We start from the raw sequence: 20,255 nt of genomic DNA, 5'->3' as shown, positions 1-20,255 counted from the left end.
GACCACTGTTCTCTGAGGATTTGTGACTGGAGTCGCTCAATAATTCAGGACTGGAATTTCCAACAGTCTACCTAAATTTCCAATAACAAACTGTTATAAACATCTTCTGCTATATTGAAACTCCAGCCGCCCGACACATAGTATGACTGAAAAACAATCCCTTCTATCCATTATCACACAAATGAGAATGGGTTCCATGTTCCTCTCAAAGTTTCTTTCTATTGCCATCTGAGGGAGTTTCTCCTTCCCACCATTGCCCTCGGCTTGCTCATCAGGGACTATCTGAGCATTAGGATTTATATACATTTTCTCACATTTCATACACATTTCAATAATTTTCTTTCAATTTTGTGAAGCTGCTTTAAGACCCTGACCATTGTTAAAAGTGTTATACAAAAAATATGTAATTTAATTAATTAAAGCTAAATATACTTTATAGACAGTAGTATAATGTATATCTTCTTGTTATACTATCTCCACTATAGTATAAATGTAGTCTGTTATTTCTTTAGAACAATGGGAAGCATTGTAGCATCACAGCCCCGGGGTCTACAGATTTCAGGTTGCTGATTTTGTGGAGATTGTCATGCTCTCCCTGTATACAAGTGGGTCTCCTCTAGGTTCTCGGGTTTCCCCCAACCTCCCATAAATAACTTTTCATTCTTAACACCCAACGACAACTGAACAAGAGCTTCTTTTCTAGCACCCCATTCTGTAACGATGTTAAGGCGTCGAATTCCTGACAAACAATGGATTACAAACTTCCATAATGCAATAAAGCTATACAATGGAGTTTCACTAAGTTTCGGCAGGGATGTGGCCATTCGGATATTTATGAGTGACACACACACACACACAGTGGGGAATTAACAATGTATTTATGATGAAAAGCTTGGTAGTTGAACTGTTTTAGCAGCGTGTACAGCTGAAGAGGGGAGAAACCTAAGAAAACAGACTAACATGTTTCAACTAAAAAGAAGCCAATTCACAATTTCATTTTACCGCATGGACTCTATTAAAGATGTCATTCATTATAAAGGTTAATGCGCAAATAAGTCAGGGAATTTTCCTTGAAACCTTGTGACAGAAGACCTGCCCTGTTGTTCCACTAGGTGGCGTGTGTGAGTAAAAACATGCTGAAAGTGTTATGTTTGTCTTTATGAACCTGAGTGCCAAAAGAAACAGGCTTACATGACTTGAGATTTCTCCTCATTTCAGGGTCAGATCTACATTTCTTCTAATCCTGTTCAACATTCTTGGAATGTTTTTTGAGCTCAGATTAAGTGCTTTTGACCTGCAATCATGTTTCAGATTATTTAATAAAGCCAAGCTTATTTTCTGGTCACTGGAAAACACAGTGATTTCCACCCAGCTGTACACAGACAAGAAAAAAGAATAAGCACCACCTCTCACTTTGTATTTAGAGCAGCTGCAACTTTATTACTTTTTTTCAGGTACATACAGCCAGAGGAACATAACAGAGTACATGAACTGTATGGATATTAAAAAAAAAAAAAAAAAACAGAACAGATCAGACGTCTCACACAGAGTAAGAGATCAGAGGCCTACACAACAGTGTTTAAGCTGTGTCTGAGCAGACCTAAAATGTGCAACATGAAGAGAACTCTCTAAAACACGAGTCTAATCTGATCATCTTGTCTAGCTTCTCTGAATGTGTATGAGCATGTAAATGTGACCCTAACATGTAGGACACTCTCATTCCCCTCATTCTTTCGAACTAACAAATACACTATTTAGAAAGAGAAAATAAAGGCCACCATTTTTTTTTATAAAAATGCATTAAAATAGTCTCTACACTGAGCATACTTCTCTACTTAAATATAGGCACATATACTAAGCAGATACATCAATTCATTTTGAGAACAGAGAGCTGTAAATGTTTTTTTTTGTTTTGTAGTTGTTGGGAAGAGCTTAATGTTCGTACATTCCTGAGTACAGACCTACAGCAATAACCATCAGCTGATTTCAGAAGATTAGAACCTTGGAATAGTTAGAAATGGTGTTCAAAGCTATAAGCCACATGGGGCCTAACTGATCTGCAACACTGGCAAAAAGTGCGACATTTTTTTCTTTTTCAAGTTCATTATTTATTTCATTTAAAGCACAAAATAATACCTTAACAGTTGTGAACAAAAACGAACAAACAAACGGAAAAAAAAAAAAAAACCCTGACCCTTACAACAGAAATGTGTGGGGCTCCACCCAAGATCCTGAGCCCAAACCCAGGCCTGCTTGATAAACAAGGGGACGAGTGAAGGTCAGAAACCAAGCCACTAGTGTAACGTACTGAAGCAGGCACTCCACGGCTTTGGTCCTCTTTAGAACTTTACAAAGGTTTAAGTCCGATTCTTATTATTATTTCTTTTTTTTTTTTACTGATACTGCAGAACAGTAAACTGTCTCTAAATCATCGTTTTATGCTGCATCACTCTACGTCCTGGTTTCAACTGCAGCCATTTTCTTTGGACAGGATGACAGAGTGATCATAACAGCCTGTTAATGATTTTTTTTAGCCAAGACTTGATTATTACAACAGTGATGTTCTCAACATAAAACACAATAAAAATGAAAATTGCCTACAGCATACAAGAGAACATGAATGACAGACACTTGGCAAGCAGTGTTTATTATTTCAATCAGCTCTGTGACACGGAGGAAAAACGACGTGGCCAAGTACTAGCCAGAGACGGAGTATGATTACAGTTTTAGCAGTTTTTGAATCGTTGTGTTTTTTTGATCATGTCAGAGACGTGAAAGCCGATAGATTCCATGGAGATGTGCGAGACGTGCACTAAAGGTATGACAGCTACCTTTCGAAACACAATATCTGACATTATAGTGCACTTTCAAGTTAATATGATCCACATGAAGTATCTTGGATATAAATGTAAGGTTTTCTGAACACACTAAATTTTCAAACTAAATTATTAAAATTAACTGTGATTTGACCATGACAATCCTATACATGTTCAAACTGGAAATTAAATACAGTTTAAAGCAAAGTCATGTGACAGTAAATATCCATCTGATGCCATTTTATATTTTCTCTCTCAGTGTCAAAGCACCCTTGTCTCAGACTTATCAGTGAGTGAGTGAGAAAAGAGAGAACCCGCACCCGCTCACATGTGCACTTTATTCATCATGCCGTCAGCATTGCATCTCTCTCTCTCTTGTACACATTCTTTGTTCCCTGATGTGTTTGAAGTTCGGTGTTAGGACCTAAATTCATTTGAAATGCGCTTTAAAACCAAGCTGTTAGCTGAGATCTTCTGCTGCTGTCTCCTGACAGTCTTCAACTCCAACACACTCACTTGTTATTTTTCTTCACTGCACTTTCCGTTCTTCTCACAGAGCCCATGAAGTGTGTGTGTGGGAGGGAAGGGGGGTAATGGGTGTCAAAGGCCAGCGGAGTTCAGCCTGTCCGATATTAGTCTCTCCTGCTGTCCGCCTCATGGTCCAAACACACAGAGGGACGCAGGCTAAAAAAACACTCACTAAGACAGAGGCCTTCATCAACCCAGCTTCTACATTACCAGGTCTCTTGGTCTTGTCAGATCATCCAAAATATTCAGATATCATTTGTTTTCAATGATGCACTGTTCTAACTCTATAAAATCCAGTTCTCTAAAAGAGATACACTGCAAGCTATTAGAAAATTAGACTTTTTCTCAGTCTCTCAAGCCTCACTCACACTCAAGAGTGAATAAGGAAGAACAACAAACGTGAGCAGAAGCTCTCTTTGCGTGGGTGTCCTATGAGAGATACAAAATATTCATCCATACATCTTCACTCACTCATATTTATCAAAGGTAGAGGAACAATAAAAAATATATCTATGCTTATCACAAACCATGTCCTCCTGGTCCTTAAGTAGTACAAGTACTGACCTAAAAAGCTGCATAGCAAATAGGAAAATGGCATTATCTTATCAAATATAAGCAGTGTTGCCAAAATAGAGCCCTACATTTTCTTTTCTTTTGCTGTTTGATTTCTTTTAGTTTGATTTACAACGTGCTGTGCTTAGTTTTTGGGGGACAGGATTGCCAGGAAACTTGATTGGTTGATTGATTGCATATCAAGCTCTCTGTGTCTCCTACATGTGGTGCGAGGCAGGATGAGGAGGAGAAAGAGGAAGAAGAGGAGGAAGGCTACTGGGACAGGGTGCTGGTGCCGCGGGACACTCTTTGTTCAGCCTCAGCGGGGACGCTCATTAGACTGTGTGGCTTGAGAATGCTGACCAGGCAGAATGCAGAGCCGCTGTTGGGAATGAAGTTGACCTTGTTTCTGTCTGGGCACAGGAACTGCGGGATCTCACGCGGAGGTTTGGCCCTGAGTGGCACACGCAGAGAGGACACGGAGAAGAAGTGAGAAACAGAAAAAAAACAAAAAAAAACACTGAGTCAGCGCTGAGGACACTATCAAAGCCATACACGGTCATCATCACTTCAAGGACCAACAGATGCAGAAAGAACCAAAAACAAATGTGGGAAAGGGAGAGAAAGATTATAAATAATAATAATAAAAAAAAAAAAGAGTATGAGGAGGAGTACTGACTGTGTTTCCTCTGTGAAGACCTTGACACGCTCGCAGCCCTCAGGAGGCTCGCGTTTGAACATGTAGCTGTTGTTGGGCTTCGGAGAAGATGCGTACTTGGGCAGAGGAGATCCAGGAGTCAAATCTGTTAGCAGAAAACACATTAGTGTTGTTTTTTTCCCCTTTACTCCAATTCTTGTTGCTTATTATTGTACAATATGTGAATGCCTACTGTACTGATACAATTTCCTTTTGGGATTAAAAACGTGTGTCTGTCTATTCCTGTGTATGACTGCTTAACCCAGCATCCTAAACACGTTTCTGATTTGCTCTCTTACTGTTTTACAGATGACGCAAACTGCATACTACAGATGGCACTTCCACAAACATTAAAAGTAGGACATCAAAGTATCTTTTTGCTTTTGAGTTAGAAACAAAAGAAAAAATTATTCTGTCAAATTTGCCCTAAATCTACCTATTCTAAAGCAAAAACTGAAAATGTTTATGTAATTATAGACTTAAAATCAAATCTGGATTCCTGTGGAAATATGCATTTTAACACTAGGCAAGTATACAAAACTGCATGCGTGTTGTACCTTTATCACGACAGTCACTGAGTGGGTCCTCATTGGGAGAGGGGCTCTCACTGCAGGGCTCATTGGGCACGCTCAGGAAGGCGGGTGAAACGGACTGGGACCGGCTGCTGCTGTTGCTATGGCTGCTGCCCACGGTGATGCTTGAGGGCGTCTGTGTGTCGATGCTGCGGGAGCTGGCGCTGCGCTGGCACAGTGGAGGGGGTGCACGGTGCCCATCAGGGGCATCCTGAGGCTGCAGACAGGGGAACGATATCCACAATGACATTTCTAGTCTCACTTGAGCAGTAGCGTTGCAGATAAAAAGATGCAGTGTATTTAAATGTGTCGCAAGGCCACTAAGTCACATAATGGCAAACATACGCTACGATTTAATATAATTGCATTGGGTGATTATTCGTTTTAGGTGCTTTGTGAAAATTTTTCTGATCTAGAAATTAGCTCCACCCCAAGACAAACCAAAGATGATCAGGAAACCCAAAGGCCATACTTTTGGGGATGGGAGCTTGACAGGAGGTAAAAAAAAAAAAACATTATTTATTATGCATGTTCTGTTTTAAGAGCCTGAAACATATTTTCTGCACAAAACCCATGAGCTTCCAGTGTCATGCAACACCATGTTTATGCGACACACCAGCAACCGCTACTCACAATAAACTGTTCGTCTTTTTCTCCTGAGTCTCGGATAATGATGCGTTCGATCTCCTGGTTGAGGCCCTCGATGCTGTTGCGGAAGCGTGAGATTTTGGAGATGGGGATGGGGATCAGGACGCTCTTTGGGATGGGAGCCTGAAAAACACACATGCAGAGCAGAGCCATGATGCCGTGTAAAGGGGAAAGCAGAAAAACGTGTTTGTGTGAGAGTGCATTAATACAGTGTGTCTATGTGCTGAGAATGCATGGTTTAACGTGTGGGCGAGTGTTTGTGTGTGTGCGTTTTAGACAATGATGTCCTCTCTGAGGGAGATAAGGAAAATAATGAATGACATGAATATGAAAACATGTACACAAGAGTTAGCAGACACACAACTGAGCTCTTAGAATCCACAAACAAACTGTCATTGAATAATAAGCATATGCTAACAGTAGTGCATGTGACAGTACATTAAATCTGCACAGGCACATAGACTGCAGGCAATCATTGAAGCACGGTGTAGTGTTTTCTCTGCAGATCCCAGAGTTATGTAACATTGTCTCCCTGGCATACTTTTGATTCTGGCATCTGATTTGCTGAGCCACAGAGCTCCTGGCTATATTCAGACATTTAGAAACAAACCCGGACGGATCCGCACATCCCTCTAAAACATGTACATGCTGGACTTTAGTGACCGCATCCGAATCTGATGGCAAAAACGAAAAGAGTCACCTTTTCTGAGAGCAGACTTCCGGTCATCTTAAATGCAGGACTCTCTCTCGTCTTCCTCCAGTTTCTGTGCTTCCACCCCCTCTGCTCTGTGCAGTTCTCAGCTCATGCTCTGTGATTGCCTCGCTCTCCCAGCTCCCTCCCTCCATTGAGTTCCTATCCTCTCTCCATTTCTACCATTCCCACATTCCACACCCTCTCTCCATTTTATCCTCCCCCTTTAGCTGTGCCTGTCCTAGAAATCATCCACCTCTCTCTCTCTGACTCCCTCCCCCTTTGCTAAGGGGTGAAGAGAACAATGTGGGTGCATTGGGAGGATGTGGCTGAGCTGTGTGGCCCCGTCGTGACAGCCTTTAAGCATGGAAGATCAGCCTGCACCCTGAACCCTCATTAACATCTCTATAAATCCAGGCCCTCTTTAAACTCGCCACACCACTCCACCCGTCACCCCACCGCGCTACGTCCAGCGCAGGACGGTACCTATCCGGGACCTTTGTGTGAAAGGGGCGTCTGCGCATTTAAATAATTTAATTTCAAAGCTCACAGAACACATTCTTTCTTTTTCCTGACGTTTTAAATGCAACATGCGACCTGTGTAAAACCAACAGGCAGACACTGTGCCAAACCATGACCTCTGAGGTCACCCGAAGACAATAAGCTGGTTAAGTGATGCTGTCCAACTCCTGGCAACTTCCTAGCAACAGCTCACTAGGAGACAAATATTTGTTTACGTGTCAAATTTCCAGTGGCGAGCTGTCCTGGGACACGGGTACTGCTGCTGGTCTGAAGTGGCAGGGCCTTTACTGGCATGCAGGATGAGACAAAGTGCTTTTGGCCCTATGGGTCATTCCCACACTATAAGCCATTGATCTGATCAGGACGATCTGTGGCTGAAGGTCAGGGAGGCCAGCGCTTTGTGATTACTATAGCAAAGGGCACTGGACACCAGGCACTGCACTGTAGAGGGCACACAGCAGATCCTGAGGTTTGAGGTGTGTGAGTCGAGCCCATAGAGGAGTTGTGCTCTGCTGTTTGTTTATTGTAAGAGGTCAGAGGCTGGGAGCCATGAAAACACTGGGGTTAATACCCCTTTATGCTTATAAATAGCCATTCTGCCTCTGCAGCTCCTGGTTTCTCGAGTCTTAAAGAATGAATGAGTGGTAAGACTTCAGAAGGCTAGAGGTAGTTAAACTTTAAATGAACACTACAGTTATTCCAACTTCTGTCCAGTATAAAGAGGATATGTGCAATAACCACAAAAAAGAATTTTAATAATATTTAAATGAGTGCCACAGACAACCCTATTTTCCTTCCAGTTACATATTTAATATAATTCCTGATTTATAAAGGCTTGCAGTATACAAATGCTACTTAAAGCATAATTGCTAAAATGTTATGTCAAAAATACTTTAGTAATTTATGAAGTGTGTTCAAGTCAAACAAGGACCACGGGGCAGAATAGCATAACAGTAATGAGACTAAAAACTCACTTTATTTTTCTATATAATCTCCTGCTACACTAATGCACTTATTTCAGCATTTTTCTAGCGCTTGGATACCATTAATGTAGAAAGTTTTCTCAGTACACTGGAGCCGGTTTGCTTCACATTTGAAACTTCGGCCTCCCAGGAACTCCTCTAGTCGTCCAAACATTGGAAATTGCTTGGAGCGAGGTCAGGACTGTACGGGAGATGTGGCAGTAACTCCCAGCCAAGTTCCAGTAATGTGCAAATAGTGCAGTTGGCAGTGTGAGGTCGTGCAAAAACAGAACACCTTTGGTGATCAAACCAGGCAATTTATTTATTTATTTTCCCTGAGAACGTTCCACTCACTGAATGTTCATGGGAGCGACTGCAGTGGGCTCAGCGCCATGTTGGCCCGGGATAGTCATTCATGAACATACGGTGTTCTTAAAAACGCTTGCACCATTCAAATCTTTTACTGCGGCTCAGAGTCTCATCACCGTACTGTGCTTGAAGTCTTCTGTAAATGTCAATCGGATTTACGCCTTCATTCATGAGAAATTTCATCACAAGTCCTGGTTTGACCTAAACGTCCCTCATAACTTTCTAATGAACCAACAGCTCCTGCATCTGTCCCGTGTGAGTGATTACACCATACTTGAATTTGAACACATTTCCTGTACTGAGACAAAAAGGAAAACCAGATTACTCAAGAACCACGACAGATATGTGACTGATTCTGAAGGAAATTCCATATTACTCTAAAACGGTTCTTAACATTCTTCAGTCAAAGGCATTTGTAAATTCAACTTAAAATCTGTATTATTCATTCTTCCTGCATTTTCGAAAAGAGGAATTTGAGGTTACGTGTTAGCGATGTTGATGTGTGGGTGTGATGGCCCATGGACACCACAAACCTTTTAGAGAGGCAATAAATAACCAGAATTACTCTTACAGTACTGCTCTAGTGTTTACAGTTGAAGCAAAAAGACTCCATAACAATGACTTCCTTGCATGTCTTTCTCATTCTACTACTTTGTTTGATTGATTGTGTGCAAATGAGTTTTAAGTTCACAAAACTAATTTTTAAAGATTATTGATGCAGCCTGTTCTTGGGCTCTATAATTAGTAAGAATGTTTTTCTTTTTTCCCCCTCAAAACAGAGAAATGCTAGAATTCCTGTCCATGATAATTGTTCATATGCTAGACATTATAAAGAGAGATTAGGATGGAAAAAGTCTGATTACGTACTGTACTTGGGTTCGAGGTTGACATTACAGGGTAGTTAAGTACAGAAAGTTTAGAAATAATTGTAATCGGCATAAATCATCACAGGGGTGGAGCAAAGCGTAGCTGTTCTAAGCGGTAAAGTGGGTTTGTTCGTGTCATTGTGAGGCTTTTTACTGGCAGCAAGCGAGTGGTCTTTCTTTCCAGGGTTTGTTCTGGTTACTACACCCTGCCTTTAAATGTGGAGGTCAGATAGAAGAATCCCTTTGAACCGTCCCCTGGCTCTGATAGCTGCCACAGTCACATTCACACGCGGCCTTGTTTCACCGCCGTGGCATTTATAAAAAGCAGGAGATTCACGAGGCCACGGCTGTTTACCAAAGCTGAACTATGGACAACCTTAAAAATACAAAGGCACTACCGCACACACGCGCGCGCACACATACTTCCTCTCTCTTCCTCCAGAGACTTGCTACACATTCATAAGCCTGACTACAAAACCACCCATGCATTCCCAGCAACAGTTTAGCATAGTTTAGACTAAATTCAAGTCTGTTTCGTTTGTTGTGGCTTGCTATCTGAATAAAATGCTGAAACAAATCACCAGCCATCAAACGAGCCACTCTTCTTCACGAATGCAGCAATCCAAGAAAAACACATGTGAAACCACAAGCTATCACAGAAGAGGGGCACTGACGGAGTGGAATTCATTCCTCGCTCTGCAATCGGATCAAACTTGAGCGGAACGGTGCAGAGCGCTTCATCATTTCCCCCCTCCCAGTGTGCCAAGAGCTACATGGCTTGGAAGCTTCTTGTTTCTGACACTAGGGGGCACTGTGGAGATCGAATCTGCACAGGAAATTGTTTGCCTCGCTCCAGCTATGCTGAGACATTTTCTTATGTGGCAGGAAAGATCAGGCTGCAGTGGAAAAGCATTGATTTTCTGACAGCAGTTGAGTAGCTTAAGACTCGGTGGACAGTGAGGGGGAAAAACAGCACAAGTCTTGTTTGTGTGTGTCGTGTGCGCATGTGTGTTTTAAAGGCCTTTAGACTAAACTTTAGCCATGTTGTTTAAAACAATCAAGGCATGTGCGTGTGGACTTTTAACACCTCTGAAATGATTAGCACTCACACTTGTACAGTACTTTAGCAGAGGGTTAACCCCAGTCACACTGATAAAGCTGTTTGTTGTTAGGCCACACACCTCCAACAGAACAGGGCTTCTGCATTGCCATAACCTTTTACAATTAACCCTGCCTCCAGCAACACCAAAACAAGCACACACACACACACACACACTTGCCCACTTGGTGCGTACACGTCCAAGGGGTCATGTGTGTCATTCAGGCTGCACCTCCACTTCAGTGAAAAAATAAAAAATAAAATGGGTGAGTGGGTGAGAGAGAAGTAGGTACCCCTCTGATTAGAACAGGGGTGGCAGTTTGTGTGAGAGTGGAATAAAAACACAGAGGCCATGCCAGACTAATTCTTACAAAATGAGGTAAATGCTGTGGAACATTCCACATTAACTTCCTTTATACTGTGTGTATAGGAGAGGCACGGCGACGTCTGAAGTCAGCGGTTTACAGATCCAGATCAAAACTTTAAAGCTGGATTTGCCATTTATTGAATTATAGTACATCGCTATTAGGTAATACTTTAAAAAAAGAAACTCGGAGAAAAAAAGATTTTATGGCAATTTGAATTCATTTGACATCATAAATCCCATCTGACAGTCAATTTACAATGGAAAAAAAAAGTCTTCACTCAAATCCAAAAAGAAATATTAAGAATGTTGTGACCTTTGTGAACCCGTTTGAGTTTTCTTCCTTATTTGACCTCAGCGTGGTTATACCCCTTTTTCTTACTTGCCCAACATGGCACTGCAGCTTTGTAAAATAAAACGGTGTGTATCGTAAGAATATTCAAGCATCACAATACAATATATATAGTTAATATATAGTATTTTTACCATAATGCCCCTACAAACACAAATCAGCCAAAATCCAGAACACACACACACACACACATTTATTGCCTAAGTTATGACAGTGAATTAGAGCGACGGTGTCCCTCTGGGTGAGACGAATCCCGCGTCTTGTAGAAGTAGAATGGCAATACAGCCAATTCAGTCTCACCTGCTTTTCATTAAGCCTAATGTGAAGCAGAGCTGCTTTAGTCAAGGAACCCCCAAGCAAATAAACCTCACTGAGACAATAAACTCTCCATGAAGGGAGGGGGGTATATAGAGCTATATAGAGCTGGCAGCAATTGCTAATAAAAATACTCACTGCAAAGAATAATTAAGGCATTGAAATTGTGCAATTCGTGACTGAATTACCTCATGTCAGACATGCTTTTTTGGAACTGAAACCTCCATGTTTCCACGTGTTTTCTCACCCAGGCAGCACTATAAAAACTTCCTTGAGAGTTTGAACCAAAAACAATTCGATAAGCCCTCTCCTAAACCAACCCAGCATTCCTGTGCCCTCTGCACTACACCCTAAGTGGACCCTAATGACACACTCGCGCCACAACCGATTCAACCGACGAGCTCGGTATTTCGTGTTCTTTGGAGATCAGAAGAATCGGCTCTGTACAGTAGGGCCGGGCTCAATACGCTGGAGCGACAGATGGTGCTTTAGTTTGCCACAGGCACACAGACAAAAAGGTAGCCACGCAACAAGCTCGTCTCCCTCACCCGACACCCACAGAGAGGGACAGCCGGACAGAGGGCGGCCTTTAATTGACCGGCTGGCAACCATAGTACAGTACAGAGCAGGCGTGCAGGACGTTTGCCACACGCAGGCCTAATTCATGAGCAAACACAAAACACACACACAGAGACAAAAAAAAAAAAAAAAAAAAGAGAGAGAAAGAGCGCGAGCAAGACCGACCCAAATGTGATCGCCGTAATTTATTCACTAATTCCCCGCTCATGAAGAGAAGCCTTTCACACTCGAGAGCCTTCATGCTTGCACCTGGCCTCGCTGATTAAGCCTCAACACACACGCTCGCAGATCAAACCTCACACACGGCTGTCCTGCGCCCTCATTCACCCTCACGAACACTTTTCAGTCTCTTTATTTGTGAGCATGTGCGAGAGTGTGTGCGTGCGTGGTATCTGTTTCAACAACTGATGGAGTAATTAACATTGCTATTATGCATCCTGACAGTTCATTAGGGATACAGCTTCCATAAACAGTCTGGTCTGGACTGCGTGTCTATCTGCGTGTCTGTAGGGAAGTGGGATCTTCGACACAACCTGAGTTTTAGTTTATCACACCGTGGCCGTATCCCATGATGCATCATCCATCACAACCTTCTGTAACCTATTTGTGCTTGTGGTACTTTCAGAAACTTTCATAACACTCAAGTGATTTATGATGCTTCATCTAAACCGAGAAAGAGTTGCAGCTGCTTCACTTCGGTGCTGTGAGAAAATCAGGCAAAGAGAGAAAGAGAAATGCAGAAAAAGACCAAGCAAGTGAGAGAGACAGACAAAACTGAAGGAGAAAAATAGGAAGGGTGAAATGGAGAACGGGAAGAACAGTGTTGAGAAAACGAGACAGAAATACAATAGAGTTTGCTAGGTCTCTGTAGCAACTGGCAACACAGCAATGCAGAAATGTCCTGCAGGAGTTCTTAGTTGTTAGCCGAGGGACAAGGTGAAAGAGAGAAGGAGAAGGACAGAGAGAGAGAGAGAGAGAGAGAGAGAGAGAGAGCGCTCACCTGTGATTGGTTAATGGCGGCATGGTTGCCATTAAAGGGGGATTTGCGTTCCTTATCACGATGGTGCCGACTGATGTGCTTACTGCGCTGGAGCTGCTGCCTCAACTTTGCAATCTGAGGGACGGAGAAAGAAAGAAACATTGTTAACATACTTGTCACTAACCTCTATTTCAAAATGGCTTCAACCTTCACCAGGGTCTCTCTGTTTCCAATCACTCAGACAGCCGCGCAAAATCATTCGAAACAGACAGAGCATGGCCGCATAAGCGCAGTCTACGTTAGAGCACAGAGAGCTGTGTTCTTCCACATAAGCAGTCTGAAATAAAGAAGGCACAGAGAGAGGCACGAGACCCCACGCAGCCCGAAAGAGGATTCCTCTGTGATTACCTTTGGCACTGTCGCTACACTGCATCTCACACACAACAAACATATACACGTGGGAACGTACAATTATGTAAGCCAGGACCCATGCATCATACAAAACAAAAATACATGCCATATTTTGCTTGCTTTATGAGCTACACAACCTTCCAAAGGCGCAAGGATGGTGAGCGGCATGAAGAGATCAGATAACTGGCTGAAATGAAGTGCCAGGCACATTTAATCAATAAATGAGTAATGGTGGGGAGTGGAGAAGCTAATGACACGTTCGCGTAATCTCTTTCAGCCCCAGAACAATGGCCTGCAGAATCGCTAACTTCCCAAGATGCATATGCGATCCAGCAGGCCTCAAAAGGTCTGTGTAGGCTTTGTGCATGTGCGTGTGCATGTGTGTGTGGGTCAGGAGGAGCACTGCTGGCTGCCTCACTGAGACGAGCTATATAGTTTGGAGTTTCACTACTCTGTGTGTGTGTGTGTGTGTGCGTACACAGCTGACCTAGTGACTGGGAAGAGAATGATTAACTTGGTTGAAGCTGGATGTGAATGTGTAGCAGTGCACGCGGGGCATAGCAGTCAGGGAACAGAACGCAGCGCAAGGTCGCGCGTCGGGCAGATATTCCATCGCTTGCAAATGATGTGGAATTAATCAGCGGCATGACAAGAGGGGGAGGGAGGAACTCTCACTGGAGAGACAGAGGAAGAGAAAAGAAGAAGAGAGATAAAACAACAGAGGGCAGGAACGAAAGCCTGAATAGCTAGAGCAGTTTATAAAGCAGCTATAGAGGTGTAGTTCACAACGTGGGGGTCTGAGGACCCCCTGGAGTCTCTGATGTAGAACCTGAGGGGTCCGTGATTTTACTTGGGTCTTATTTTTTATGATGTGTATTAATCATCTTTCAAAGCTAAATACATTATTTATATGTGGGTAATTTTTACACTACAATACTACTTCAAAGTTTGGGGCCAAATATCAGTCGAAAATTTTCAATCAAATCACAAAAAAAAAAAAAAAAAAAAAAAATCCAATCAATCATTGGTTTACATTTTTACTTACGAAAAAAAAAAAAAGAACTGGTTGGTTTTTATACCGGAATTAGAGTTCTTTTAATTTGTCTATTCATGCAGACATTCGCACTGCAATAATAATATTAATAATAATAAAGCCTGTTAATTGCTACGGATTTCTTCCTGTTGTGTGATATTGTACAACTATTAAGAGAGCGTTTGATCAGCTGCATCTGTTTGACAAAGTCAAAATATCATGGCTTTATGGACAACCACTCAAACAGAATTGGATTGTTTGATCATATAATTAATTCATTCAATATTTCATTTGAAATAAATCTAAAATAGATCCAAATCATCACAATGGTATATATGCAAATTTAAAAAAACTGGGAACCCCTAGTGGAGAGGATGTGACGGGGAAGAGGAGGAACTTGCATGCATATGAGAAACGTGGCATTATTATAATTTGAGCAGACACAGCGCTGGTTGTGCTTCAGTGAACCCTTCTTTATTCTAATCCTGACATGGTCTCCTCCCAGCTCGCTGCCGCGCGTCTGCTCCCTGCTGAATGCTGGGAGATCGAAAAAGAACACCGGCCTCGTCCTGAATACAAGAGAGTGGGGGAGGAGGAAGGCGTCCTGACCTCTTTAAGCTGGTCAGTGCTGCCCCAGGACGCCGAGCGCTGGTGAAAGCTCCGCCTCTTGTCTTCGCTTTCATCCGCCCAGGCACTGGGGGTCTGAGAGAGAGAGAGAAGACAGACAGAAATTAGTATATATGGAACTAAAGTTTACAATATGGCAAACATTTGCAGACTCTAGATTTGACAACATCTGTACAATCTCGTGTTGTGTATACATCCTCACAGTGATGCAGTCTGGTGACACAGTCATAAAAGACCATGCAACCGCCTGTGCTCTCTGAGCAAGAGAACACTCCTTCTGTAGGCCCTCTTTCTCTCTCTCTCTCTCTCTCACACACACACACTCATACACAGAGACACGCACACACTGTCATGCGCCTCAGTTTTATGTCTAAACAGTTTTGTATTCAAGAAGCTTCAAGACCACATCAGCAGGTTTGTCATGTCTCCTCCTTCATGGTTTCCTCTCCCCCAACAAAGAAACCTAAAGGGCCTTTAAGGTGTCTGGTTTCTTACAGAAATATGAAGCTGCACTACAGCACTGTACCTTTCTTTATCTGTTTGAAGCTCTCTCTGAAACTGACAAACAACACACAGTGTGATCAAGAACATGTTTTCCGACCTTGGAAACCATCGGCATGACACCTGGATGAATCTTATTCCACAGCAGGGCACCATGGACACTCTTTCATACATTCACATCTAGGGGGAATTTAGATTTGCCTAAGCACCTACCGGTGTGTTAGGGAGAAGGAAAGAAAACAAAGCATCCAATGGAGAGAACATGTAAAACTCTGCAAAACATTGAACTGGGAATGCTGGAACTGAGAGGCTGGAATAGATTTGGTACTGCACCACCTTATTGCCTGAATTCCAGTACCTACACTCATGATTTCTTTGTTGTGAAATATTAAAAATTCCCCAATCATGATGAATAAGACTGTGGCTTACCAGCGTGTGTCAGGGTGATTTGCAGCTTGCTATAAGCTGGCTATAAAGGGACAACTCTAGGGCTGCTCTAGGTCCACTATGAGTTAAGCCTGTCCATGGTCATGGCCTTTCATAGTCAACCGTAGACAGCCTTAGTGGTTTTGTTTTAAATGTCAAAATAGTATCACTCGTAAGTGTGATACTTAAGTAAGTAAGAACTTTAATATTTCTTTCTTTAACTTTGGTTAAAAACGGTTCTTAATAAGTTCTTAATAAATCAGTGATCACAGATAAGGATCTTTAATAGAGCTATTCACAAGTCACTTTGGTCATCTGTGGCATCACCAAGACAAATCACTGGTTTTCCTTGACTTTACACAGTTTCACTGTATTTTGCTTTAGCTCTGCCTTTGTCGCTGCGCTGCTGTAGCTAATGGAGTCGGAGCATGTGAAAGCCTCGGCAAGCCACGATTTTAAAACTGCTTTGATTCATATAAAAAAAATCATGAAAGTTATAAATGAGTTTTTAGTAAAGAGGCACAATATGGTGGCCGGCTTTAAGGTTTTTAGAGGAGGGATATTAGCTTTCACCCTCCCAGCGCTGCTGTGAAGGAGCTAGCTGGTGAGTGGGGATTTTGAGAAATTTGGGAGGACATGGGAGAAAACCTATAAAAACATATAAGACCAGTAAGACTTATAAAAAGAAACATGAATACTTGCTGATCATTAGTAATATACTAAAGTAAAGCTGAGTGTTTGGCGTCATCATTTTAACCCTGAAAGCTCTAAAATCATCCATACACTAGGAATATACGAAAGAATATGTAGGTCAGTATTAACGACAGTATTCCTTTAGTATACCTGATCTGATACTTTTATTTATTTCTATGAAATATTACCATGAGCTTTTACATTTACTGGTCGGTTTGCCAGACAGCAAAGTATCTGGTTCCTATGGGCTTAAACCCACCACCTCTTAGACTCTTTCTCTTTGCAGCACTTCTCACAGAAACCTGGATGTTCAGCTTATCTTCTAAAATCTCAGGGCTGGGCAACACATAACACGGTGTTCCACTGTAGTATTGTCTGGAATAAGAAGTCACACCGACAACCAGCCTGGGCCTGTAGAACCGGCCACAGAAACACAAACAGACACGCGCGTGTGCGCACACACACATGCACGCACACACAGAACCACAATACATCTAACATATCATTTACCACACTATAGACCCTGATTTACACTGTTAAACTTCATTCCTGCAAAAGATAATTACAGCAACACACCTGTAATGCCTTCTGACACACAAACACACAAACTGAGACTGATTTGCCTGCAATGTGAGGACAAAAACATGTGGAAGGGAAGGTAACACACCACACACACACGCTGGAACGATTCAGGTACACCTGAACCACAAAGAAACCTCAGATTCTAAACAAACCTTGTGTGTGTTGTGCTTTATGTGCACAGCTGTGATTATCGTAACATCATTACATATTTACATATTTGTTGTACGGCAAATCCTCCTATGATTCTTCAATCGATATTTTGCATCACGGAACAGAAAGAGCGATCCAAAGCTTTCATAACTTCACAATTACTCACACACACGTAAATGACTCTTGGAAAGTTCTAGCCTTTCCCTTCTAAGAGCTGCAGTTGTGTGTGGTTTACCTGTGGCTTTAGGCTGTAATGCACCCACAATCCATCCCGTATCAGCCCCCAATCCGATAACGAGGCAGTCTGACAAGCCTGTACAGACACAGTTTTTTTAGTAATTTTTTTAAAACTAAAATAATTCCACACAGGAGACTCGCATTCCACTCATATCTGCTGCAAAATATGAAAAGCATTAAAACATGCACAGAGGGCACCGAGGTAAAACCGACAGCTGTTATGCTATGATGCAAGACTTTACTGATAACTGACTGTCACACACTACAGCGAGCTTACATGTCACACAGACAGCAGAACATACAGCTAACAACTAACTACCTTCATACACACGAACCCACACAGTTTTCATCTGAACAAACAAGAAAAAACTATCAAACAAAAAAACATAAGTGGGTGGCAGCTTTAATTAATAACGACAGCAAGAAACTTATACGATACAATCCCAAATGTAGGGTACCATAAAAATCAAATCCAACTGACTGCTGTTTTATCTCACTTGATAACACTTAACGCTGGAGAACCATCGCTTCAGGAGGTGAGTGTGTGTTCGAGTTGCATGTCATGAAAATCATATCTCACAAGGGGAACTAAAATATATCAGCACCAGACATCTTAAGAGTCATCTTAAATGATGTTTACCAAGTGATTAGATCCTCACCAGATCAAACAAATGTCTACCAGTTTTATTCTCTTAATCTGAGATTAAATTTTTTTTTTAATGTTTTTCTTTTACATATAAACTTCTTTCCATTATTCTACGGAAAGAATAAGCTGCAAAGTGGTTGTACACGTCAAGCGAGTGAAGCATGTCCAGACCCAGCAACATGCTAGAACAGCTGTAACAAAGCTCAGGCCAGCACGTGGCTTTACTCACACCCAGTTAAAAATCCTTTTTCATTTGGGTTCTAATACTACTTTGAAAGCCAGCAGACCCGGGGAAAAGGCACAGCACCTGACACGCTCACGCCCCTACCTTTCTACCGCAGAGCACGCGATGAGTTTCATCTACGAGCGTGAACTTTTCCCACGCGGCGTGTAGCTTACACATATTGTCTTTTTCTTCTACACACCCATGCCCTTGCGAAGTTAAGCGATCAGTAAACTCATTCATCAGCCAGACACGTTGACATGCTTTCATTAAGCCTTGGTTGTTGCAAATCGTGACAAACATACACAGTGAGGCTCGTCCTGTCACCCTCAGCCATTAGATTCGTTTGTCAATAGCCCTAAGACAAGCCCAGATGTGTCCCCACACACTGTATATTGTATACTATACTGTTGATTACTACAACAAATTCATTGAAGGAATAGCGGGCTACAAAACCCCATGGCTAAGGGGAGTGTGTGTATGAGAACAGTAAGTTGTTGGAGAAAACCGCCCTTGCGCATTAATCTTGTTTCATCAGTTGGTTGGATTGGATGGATTTTGGAATAAAAACCCGGAGTAAACATCTTTTGTTCTTTCATCCTATTGATCCATTTTCAGTTATGTAAAGGTTTGGCCACCTGCTGAGAGCTTCCAGTATTTTATCTGTATAGCACTTTTAACAAGGGTCAGTTTCGCAAAGCAGCCTTACAGAATGTATGAAATGTGTCTGAACCAAAATGATCAGATTGTCCCTAATGAGCAAGCCGAGGGCGAGGTGCCGAGAAAAGACCATTTTTTCAAGCAGACTTGATCACGGTTCCCGAGCACGGAGCTATTGTGTTCCCACTGATCAAAATGAATCAGACTTTGAGGTCAAGTGTTTTCGGGAAAAACGATTCCCTAATGTTAGAGCGACGGGGCAGTGCCTTACTCGTAAAGACCTTCTAGCTCTCTCGGTACTCTCTGCTCAAACAGATCAGGTTCCTAAGGCTTCAACTTTCATGCGAATATTGCCATCACTGTCAGCACCATCATGCTTATCATCTTGTAGCGTGTTGAATGGGTCCTCAAATTTCATCCAGGGTATGGTGAAGCCTCTCAGGTTTTATATACTGCAATTACATTATCATGATAAAAAGTAAAAGATGAAAATCTCAACTTTAGGGCTTTTTATTAATTCTGTTAGGATTGCAAATAGACTAAAGTGTTATCTTGAAATAATCAAGTTTTCAGACTGGTCCAAATTGTTGGTTATTTTAAAACTTCCATCTTGTCAAACGTTTTGCTATATTTTTTTCCTATATACTTCTTGATAAATTTATAGTATTATTTTTGTCCCTGTTACAGTTAAAGTGATGCCTCATAACTCATTCCTTTTACCCCATATGATATTATGTCTGATGGTAATGTCAGCATAAGGGTGGGAGTGTTTATCCGAATTCCTTTTCCTGGAATTTTACCCTCATGTCACAGTTTGGCTGCCTTTTTCATGGAGTGACCCAAATACCCCCCAGCTGAATCTCTGCCAGAACTCAGAAAGAGTAACCATGGCATATAGCAGCACTGCATTCTGGGACACAAGGTCCAACGTTTGCTCTCTTTTGTTCTTACTTCAAAACCCTGAAAGCTATACCTAATGTTTAACTTTTTCTTTCTCATTAAGCACCACTGTAAATACACTTGCATTGACAGTTGTGACACGAGTACAGCACACAATGTCTAACCTTGTTACAGCAATACCAAAAACACATTACCAACCAACAAATCAGTATTCTACTCCAAAATATTTCAACAGAAATACATCTAATGTGCTTT

The 20,255-nt window shown here is 41.9% G+C and overlaps 1 protein-coding gene across 1 annotated transcript in view; it reads right to left on the bottom strand.

Annotated features, from left to right (window-relative positions):
• Positions 1-1,417: 1,417 nt before the first annotated feature.
• fam117bb (family with sequence similarity 117 member Bb) overlaps positions 1,418-20,255 on the bottom strand; it is a 34,122-nt gene continuing 15,284 nt past the window's right edge. Inside the window, exons 3-8 of the mRNA XM_053497245.1 lie at positions 14,965-15,057; positions 12,933-13,046; positions 5,799-5,936; positions 5,151-5,382; positions 4,576-4,699; positions 1,418-4,350 (exon numbers count right to left, since the gene is read on the bottom strand). Of these exons, the coding sequence (XP_053353220.1) occupies positions 4,170-4,350; positions 4,576-4,699; positions 5,151-5,382; positions 5,799-5,936; positions 12,933-13,046; positions 14,965-15,057 (882 nt within the window). The 3' untranslated portion in view covers positions 1,418-4,169. The remainder of the gene's footprint in view (positions 4,351-4,575; positions 4,700-5,150; positions 5,383-5,798; positions 5,937-12,932; positions 13,047-14,964; positions 15,058-20,255) is intronic.

The sequence above is a fragment of the Clarias gariepinus genome, chromosome 5 (genome assembly GCF_024256425.1).
Source record: "Clarias gariepinus isolate MV-2021 ecotype Netherlands chromosome 5, CGAR_prim_01v2, whole genome shotgun sequence".
Lineage (NCBI taxonomy): Eukaryota > Metazoa > Chordata > Actinopteri > Siluriformes > Clariidae > Clarias > Clarias gariepinus.
The sequence above is the reverse complement of the archived record's forward strand: the minus strand, read 5'-3'. Positions and strand labels throughout refer to the sequence as shown.